At 33.6% G+C, this 9,146-nt stretch overlaps 1 protein-coding gene across 1 annotated transcript; it reads right to left on the bottom strand.

Moving 5' to 3' along the window:
- Positions 1-2,907: 2,907 nt before the first annotated feature.
- On the bottom strand, positions 2,908-6,838 carry LOC105126174 (multiple C2 and transmembrane domain-containing protein 1-like). The gene is made up of 2 exons (XM_011026951.1): positions 6,423-6,838; positions 2,908-5,829 (listed from the first exon to the last, which is right to left on the bottom strand). The coding sequence occupies exon 2, from the start codon at positions 5,394-5,396 to the stop codon at positions 3,078-3,080; it is 2,319 nt and encodes a 772-aa protein (XP_011025253.1). The 5' UTR covers positions 5,397-5,829; positions 6,423-6,838; the 3' UTR covers positions 2,908-3,077.
- Between the last annotated feature and the right edge of the window lie 2,308 nt (positions 6,839-9,146).

Here is a 9,146-nt window from a genome sequence, read left to right as displayed (position 1 = left end):
ACATTAAAAAAAATACAATAAAAATAAAAAAATATAAAACACATAAATAAGATATAAAGATGTGTTTTGTCAAATATACTTTTAATAAGCATAGTTTGGGCCAACTGGGCTAGAGGTCCTGATCAGGTCCATTTCTCTTTTTTTCTATATTGGGCTGGGTCCAACCCAGCTGTACGGTCTGAGCCAGACCCAGCCAGCTGGCCGGATTACTGGTTCAGACCAGTAACCCGGCACCCTTTTCTTTCCCAAGAGGAGAGTAATTAAAATGCAGGGAGGGGGAGAATTGAAAGTGACTTCCCTGTATTTTGCAGCGACCTTCTGCTCCACGTCTTCTCTTCTTTTTCTTTATGTTTCTGCTTTCTCAAGAGCCAATCCTCTCCCCCCTTCTGCTCTATTTTCTTTTTATTTTCTCTCTGTTTTTTCCTCTCTGTGTTTTCTTTTGTTTCCTCCTCCGGATCCTCCCCCCCTTTCGTCTGTTCTCCTCTGCCTTTTATAGGCTTTTCTCGAGCAAGGCTAATCCTTATCTTCCCCGGGCGCTGATCTTCATGTGGAGATAGAATTTGAGACTCCGCGTTTTGGTTGGATTGGGACACCAGCAGTCCCGCCATTGCTGGACTGTTGGTGGTGGTTTCCTCCACTCATCAATTGCTTGTTATGGCGGCGAAGGACACGGAAACGAACCGGGAAGCTGGTGATGGAAGTCGTAGGCATTGCAACGTGTCTGATGGTGTGAGTTGCCTGTCTGGGTGCGGCCATTTCTCAATTTGGTCCTTGAATCTTTCAAATTTTGCATTCAAGCCGCTGATCTTTTAATTTCAAATTTCAACCCCTTAAAATTAAATTACAAAACAAATTGATCAAAATTGGATTATAAAAATAATAACCAAGTCAACTTGCAAATTAACTGGATAATTTATATCAATTTTTTTAATTAAAATGACACTGTGAATCGAGACTTTAACTTAATTCATGGTAAGTTTCTTCTTTACAAACATGGTTGTGTGAGAGGTTTTGTTTTTGGATTTTTTGGGAAGAGGTATGGACGGCGCTTTCTCACTTCGGCCTTCGATTTTTATTTTTATTTTCCTTCTGTGTTCCTTCTCTGGGGTCACGTTGCTTTAGTATTCTATATAATTTTGGGCTTGAGGTCCGCTAGGGAGAAAAGGAGAGCTTGGTGCCAATGCCGAAGAACTTGTTAATTTAGGTAAAAATTGATTTGATTAAATTTGAACAGGCTTAAAGCCCGAAAATCTCTCTTCACCACTTGGGTCCAAAGCCCATTAATAAATGAACTGAGGAATGATTCTAATACCCTAATCAAAATTCACTTGATTTTCATATAGTTGAGTTGCTCCATGATAAAAAAGACAAGAATAAAAGATACATATTGTTCTTTATTTCTTTATTTTAAAATATATAAATTTAATCTAAAATTATTATAAAGATAAATTTATATTATGTCATTATCTCCATCTCAAGACATTAATTCACTTGAACAATTTATTAAAAAAAATATAAAATTACAAGCTTTCTTTATAGAAATGAAGTAGCATTTATTGTGTAATTTTTACCTTTCCAATTTATGTAATCAACATTTTTATCGTAGAATCTTTCTATTAGGTTTCTTAGTTTTCATTGAGCTAATAAACAACTTCATATTTAACTTTCATTTATCTTGTATTTGCTTTAAATGTCTTTTGGTAAACATATACATGTAATTGATATTCTTTGGCCTTCAACCCTAAGCTCAAAGTTCAGTTAAAACCCAACGAGAATGTAATCATATGATTAATTTTTCTATTTTTTTTTCTTTGCTTTGCCTCCCCCATTTAATGACTTTTCTCTCTTCTAAACAAAAGATTTCAATTCTAAATTTAAGTTTTTAGTTTCAAAAAGAGTTGAAGAAACAAGTAAATATCTTTCTTTTTATTGTTTTTGATTAGAGAATTGATAGTTAAGGATTAAAAAAGAATTTAGAATTTTTTTATTTTGATTTAATTGATGCAACAGGGTATTATTTGAGCTTATACTAACTAATCAGAAAACTGGATTGTGAGTTTTAGAAGAGCAAGTCAATTGCTTTTAAGATCTATAGATTTGAAAACTAACAAGTCAAGATTCTAGATATCCTGATCAACCAGTTGGTCTAAATCAATCGATTTTGTTGACCCTATAGTAAAGGTTAATTGGATCTGTTATGTTCGATCAATTCGTGTTATGTTCAAGATAAATTAGGTGAATCATTTCAACTTTATTATTACATTTTTTTTCTCTAAGCTTAGCATTTTAATATTTTATGTTATTTTTTCTTTGAGTCATTTTTTAATATCTATTATAGGTTCTATTAACGTTTTTTTTAATGATTTTTAATAGTCTTCAATTCTGCATCTATTTATCTTTTACTTTTGTTTTTTGAATTAGTGGGATAATCTTTAATTTGTATGTAATATAAATAATATATATATATATTAATTATATAATAGTACAATTGATTAATTCTTAAATATTCATATATGTTACTTTATTACACGAGTACTCATCTATTTTTGAAATTTTCATTCATATTCTATTAAATTAAATTTTATTTGATATGATATTTGTTTGCTTTGATAATTATGCAATTATTTATTATTTCTTGATATTGTTATAATTATCAATGATTTCATGAGAAGAGAGTTATATTTTTTTTTCAAAAGGTGGTTTTATTCTCATGAATATTTTCATCCTATCTACTTTTTCCTTCCTTTTCTATTTCTTAAAACAAAAAAAAATAAAATTGAAAAAGAACATGAAATGGAATATAGGGATCAAGTTATAAATGAATTTAAGAACATCGAGATTAATTATATATAGTTCATAAAACCAAGAGGACTAATTAATTATTTTTGCCAAATTATGGGGACTAAGTTATAGCTAACTCACAAAAAATACTTAAATAAAAAAATGATGAAAGTTGTTGCCATGTTGGGCTTTACACTTTATAGTTGCGCACAAGAGGGTCCAGTTACAGAAAGACAAGATATATCATAAGAATATATGGCTGGTAGGAGCTAAGCTGGGGGCAGAACTGAGCATAATTATAGCATGCTGTCGGACCTTGCAGGCAACCTCCTAAAGAAGTTGAGGGGGACGGAAGGGAGCTTGTGGCGGAACCTCGGATGTCTCAACACATAAAGGCCAATGAGAAGGGCTAGAACCTGGAAAGGAGTGACATAGAGAACTATAGCAGCAATTAAACAGAATGTCACAAACAAAGTGGTAGCCCTCGGATCTCTCCAACTTATCAGAGACTGAAATCTTTCCCCTTGAGTTGCAAGGTCACCGACCACCGTCTGAACCCTCCCTGCAATACTTCTTAGACGATCGTATCGCATTCTGACGATATCTGATGGTCTGGAGGTAGGGAATGAATCGAATTCTTCATCAAGTTCATCAGGATGAGCAGCGTCAGCATGAGAGAGCCGGGTGTCCATGTGAGGAGGGTGTCTTGGTCTCCGCCGATAGTTCCAGAGTCCGATCAGGAAAAGGTAGAGGAAAATTGTGGGAAGTATTAGCTCTGGATAAAGGATCAAGATTATGAAGAGGATGTGAATTAAAATGGTGGTAATAGAGTTCTTCCAGTTGCAGATTTGATCAAACCATTTCCCAACTGCAATCAAGCCACTTAGAACACCCATAATTCTGAAAAAGTTGGCCTTGCTCCTCCTCATGCTCCGCATATGTGAATCTACATCTAGCATATATTCCACAACCTCTTTCCTCAAAGGTGGCTCGGACCTGCTCAGCCTCATGGAGACAATCTGCATAGCTTGGTGCCTCAAGCTATCAAGCTGCATTACTGACAATGGATGAACGTAGTGCATTTTTGGTAACAATGGATGCGAATACATGTGCAACATATTAACCAGAGATGAGCATGTGAACCTCACAGCTAACTGAACTTCACCTGTTTTCCTCACCCCAGAAGGCTGTATGGCCAGAAGAGGATAGGAGTGTGTATAAACTCTATCAGTTTCCAGAGTAGATAGACGAATTCTGACTTTCCCAATTCTGGAGTCTTTCCCCCCTCCACCACCATGTATGTGACCATTATCAAAAACCCCAATTGTAATGACAGTACACGGGTCGAAAACCTCCCATGTGTACTGCTCATTCCACCTTGGAGTGAAGCTGTCGACAATTGTCCTTGTCCGGATCCATTTCTGCCCATATTTAGCTACACAGTAGGCATCTGTCGTACCTCGGTCATCCTTTTTCTTCATTGGAATCAGCCCCACAGCACTTAGAACCCCAAGTTCCAAAATCCCAATGCTAGACTTCCATAACTGCTTTGCTGTTGGCCTAAGGTCACTGCCGTAGTGAGTTGATTCATCCAAAACATGATACCCTCCATCTAAACAGATCCTCAAGTGAATCCTGCTGGCAAACTTGGTTTCTTTCTTTTGTTCTCCATCTACAACCACATGTTTCTCAAGATTAAACCACCTGGTGTTAACTGGCTTGTGGTCTAGCCTCCTCTGCACAAGTTGCAAAGGGATCATGCACTTCCCCAGAACTTCATCTTTATTTGGCCCCAATCTGTCTTCGGCAGTCAAAATCAAAGGCTCCTCGAAAGGTTCAGCAACTACAAATATCAAGTCCTCATTCCACATTGGATTGACAGTCTTAATTTGCGATGTCCTAGTTCTTAATACTTGATTTCCAAGGGTGCCCCTCACAAATACTTCTGGGAACCGACTTTTGTCACTAGGCACCAAGTCCTGAGCTTCAATCACATTGACCCTAACATACCAAAGCTTGGGTGAAATATATACCTTGGATCGGATTTTGTTAACACCATCAGGACCAACGCTGGCTGCATCTGAATGCCAGGCGTCGGGGAATGCCTCATCTGCTTGAGTTCCCATCCAAACAGCCAGCATCAGCTCCCCAGCCTTAATCTTATCTGCCTTCCTATCTTCCAGTCTATACCACTGTGGTGCTAAAGGACTATCCGGCGGAACACGTTTTGGCACTTCACTGAGATCAAACATCATCCTACCAATCAAATCATCCAAGACAACATCCTTATCCTTCACAAACACCTCCAAAACTGAAGCTTGAATTCTATCTTTTGAGAAAGCAAAAACCTGATTCCATTCTGGGTTGCTTTTCTTCTCAAAATGTTTAGTAACACCCTTGTAATTTCCAAGCTTTACTTCAACATAGGGATCACAACTACCAGTAATATCTTTGGAAGGCAAATCTTTAGCTTTCACCACACGAACATACAGATATTGCATTTGCTCAACAAGGTCATAGGTGCAGGAAAGCTTATCTCCTGTGACAGATCCCGCACCAATGTTTGGTGAGGTCTCCTTTAGAGCGAAGTCGACTGACTGTGGTGGCTTCTGCATTTTTTTAGTTTACACTGACAAACCAGAGTTATGCAAGGAGCGCTCAACAATCACACAGGAAGACAAGGAGGCTTTCAAACTAAGGATATTGAAACAGGATAAAGATTCAACAGAAGTGAATGGAAATTCAGGAAACGAAAAGGATTCAAATGGTAAAAACCAACTTTGTTCTAGTGATTCAAGGCTATTTGGACAAATTGGAGTCACTAAAGTTGATGGTGGAATAGAAGATATCTAAGGGTTATTTTGACCACAGTTACGAGATCACCACTTCTCTCAGTATTGGACTTCATTGAATTCTTCCTCTAAAAGGGTAAAGATGAAGGCAGGGAAACAAAAGAATGAAGAACCTTATAATTCCTCATTCATGACACAGTTACAGAGCAACACTAGGCTCTTCAATTGGAAGCTGTAGACCAGAAACCACGAATATCTGCAAAAGCAGCAAGAAAACCACCGGGTCAACATCTACACTCATGGAACAACTTCAACTGCTGAGAAAATGAAAGAAAATGAAAGAAAATGGCATTGCAATACCACATGGGGTACCATAACATGGGAAATGAAAATAAAAATACGTAAATATTTTACTCGATTAAGACCCATTGATGCATCCTTCAAGTTTCAAAAGGCCCAAAACGAAAGTTCCTTTCACATTTTCACAACAATCAAACAGTATAAATCACACATTAATCACCGTGCCTTGTTAGACTCTCCGTAATAAAGAAAGTGGAGTTGGTAACATGAACACAACAGATCTGCTTCAATAGTTGGGCAACCTAAGTAACCATATACAACAAGCAACCTTAAGGAAACAAGCACTACAAAACACGAACTTTTCCCATAGCTACAAGAAACACATGTAAGCATCATATGCACCCACCATTTCCATTACTTAAAAGAGTGAACGAAGATATCTATCAGCCAAGAGTCTCAACAACCACTCCAACCAACTTCAAATTACACTACCCTTTGAGTGTCCACATTGCATTATCAAGAAAACAATAAAGTAGAAAAATGCAGTACCTTAGTGGTCAGTCACTAGCTACTGTTGAAGCCAAGAACCCTTCTTAAGAGAACAATAATGGAGCTAAGATGGGTTGAAGAGGGAGCGAACTAATGTAGAAATATTGAGCATGTGGGGTGATATCTATCAAAGACTGAATCTACTGAGAAAAAGAAAGAGAAAAGATTGAACCTACTCACTACCAACTTTTTTTGTACCTTTTTTACTATAGTTTTTATCCTTTCTTCGTTCATATTTTATTATTCAAACAAAAGATTCATATTTATTACATAATTTATTGCTAAGAGCAATTGTGTGCATAGTTATAAAATTCGCACATGAACTAGGAAATCTTAATAGAGCACAGGCGAAGAGCATGGTCGGTTTAGGCACATGAAGGGACTGCTTGGGGCTGGAATTGTTGTTTATTTCTTGGACTCGGGAGATGGGAAAAACTCTTCTTTTCTTTTTCTTGGTTTTCTCATTAGATTTACTGCTTCAATGTAGGCATTCTGTGTATTTTAAGGTCGTCATAATTTGTTACATGTGTTCAGTAATATGATTGACATTGATTTCTCAAAGTATTTTTTTTATTTATATTAGTTCTTAAATTTTTTCTATAATTTTAACTTTCTAGAATCAAAATCATTTAAAATCACATAAAACAATCATTATTTTAATGTTTTTCATATTAAAAACACTTAAAAATTAGTTTTCAAGAATAAAACTACTTATAAAATAAAATCTGGTCGAGTCAATTAAATTTTACGGGGGGAATATAATTGATATTTGCTGTGGGATTTGATAAAAACAGCGTCCATGTATGATATATATGATGTATAAAAAACAATTTAATATTTTTTTCAAAAAAAATATACTTTTAAAACATATAAAAAACAAAAATCACAACGCTTTCAATCGCACTTTAATTCTATCCTTGAAAGGCAGGCATTGGTGCAAGTTGCATATCATTTTGTGGCAAAACATGTAAGTCTTTGGCGTGTAATTAGGTGAAATTAATTAGAGTTTTTGCAAGTCAAGAACATGAGAGGTACATCTCTTAATTAGGTGAAATTAATTAGAGTTTTTGCGAGTCAAGAACATGAGAGGTACATCTTTTTTTTTTTTTCTAGTCATTGCTCAGTTGATGTGACACTAAACTAGTCATTGTTTTTTTTTTTGTCTATTCTGACACTAAACTAGTCATTGTTTTTTTTTTGTCTAGTCATTGAAATTAATTTTTAGTATTTTTTTAATATATTTTTAATAGTTTTGATATTTTAAAATTAATTATATATGTTTTGATAGAAGTTTGCTTTCATTTACTTGAAAAGAGATGGGTAAAAAAATCTAATTTAGTTACTGTTTATTTTTGTATTTTAAAAAAATGTAAAAATATTCTTATGAAAAATTAAATTTATTTATTTATTTTAAATTAATATTATTTTAATGTTTTCAAATTATTTTAATATATTAATATCAAATTATTTTTAAAAATAAAAAAATTATTTTAATATATTTTTAAATAAAAACTATTTCAAAAAATAATTATAATTACATTCTTACATAAGTTGCTATTCGAATACGGAAATGGAGATGATATCATTTGATTTGATATATACGTAATTTATTATTTAATATAATAAATATAATATTTTTTTATTTATAAACTTTATTTAATGAAAATCAATCATAAAAAAATCATATAGAAATCGGTCTCTCATAATTTTTTGACAACTGAAAGGATGAGTGTGGTCAGTTGCAGGATTTCCGACCTTTACCAGGTGTTTGCAGTGTCGTTTCTTCTCAGCCAAAAACACGCGCGAAATGGATACCTGGAATATTCTACCCAAACACCTTGCATGCTTTTTTGTGATTTTACACACACACACACACATATAATAATAATAATAATAATAATAATAATTTCATTAATAGAGCCCATAAGAAAAATAGTAATTGTGTATGAAATCGTAATATTTAAATCATTTTCATTCTAGTAATATTTGGTTAATATATCGGATAAAAAGATAGATAGTTAAGATAAAAAAAGCTATATTTTATTGTTTTTCTATTTTGAAATGATAAAAATTTATTTTAAAATCGTTTTGTAAACATTTTTATTATTACATTTCCGTATCTGTACTCCCAATAAAATACATTTTATCCTTTTTCTATTTGCCTTTTTCTTTTGTAGTCTAGGATACTAATTAAGAGCAACGTTGCTCATTGAATAAAAAAAATACAGTTTTAGGATGTAGGATAAAATTTATAATATTAGATTAATTTATAATGTCTAACTAAGGCTAAGGCTTGTGGTGTAATCAAGTGTATGAAATTCAACATGGTTATTATTTCATGAGTTTTTTGTTTTCTATTTTTAGCAATTAAGATACAATTACATCAATTTAATATAATTAAACTAAATCTAAAACAACATGGTTTTAAAAATAAATTAAAAAAAAAATCAAATTAGATTTCGATTGGATTAACTAGAGTTGCAGGCGAACTTATTGGGTCTGTCGGGTTTAATCAAATCAGACTAAATTTTGAATCACATAATTAACATGAATTAAGATTATTAACATTGTTAAAAAACTGTTTCCTAGACAGTGGAAGTTATTTTAACCTCAGTTTTATGTATCTATTTCCTTACAAAATATGAAAAAAGGTTAGTCCTTAAGCAATATAATTAGTTGAGACACATGATTAGAATTTCTAGCCAAGAAGGGGACCTTCAGATT

The sequence above is a fragment of the Populus euphratica genome, unplaced genomic scaffold (assembly GCF_000495115.2).
Source record: "Populus euphratica unplaced genomic scaffold, PopEup_1.0 scaffold75.1, whole genome shotgun sequence".
NCBI classification, from domain to species: Eukaryota; Viridiplantae; Streptophyta; class Magnoliopsida; order Malpighiales; family Salicaceae; genus Populus; species Populus euphratica.
Note: the sequence above shows the minus strand (reverse complement) of the source record. Positions and strands in the feature narration are given on the sequence as shown.

Bases quoted from the DNA above. Each gene is read 5' to 3' on its own strand.
- LOC105126174 (XM_011026951.1), bottom strand. From the start codon at position 5,396: ATGCAGAAGCCACCACAGTCAGTCGACTTCGCTCTAAAGGAGACCTCA.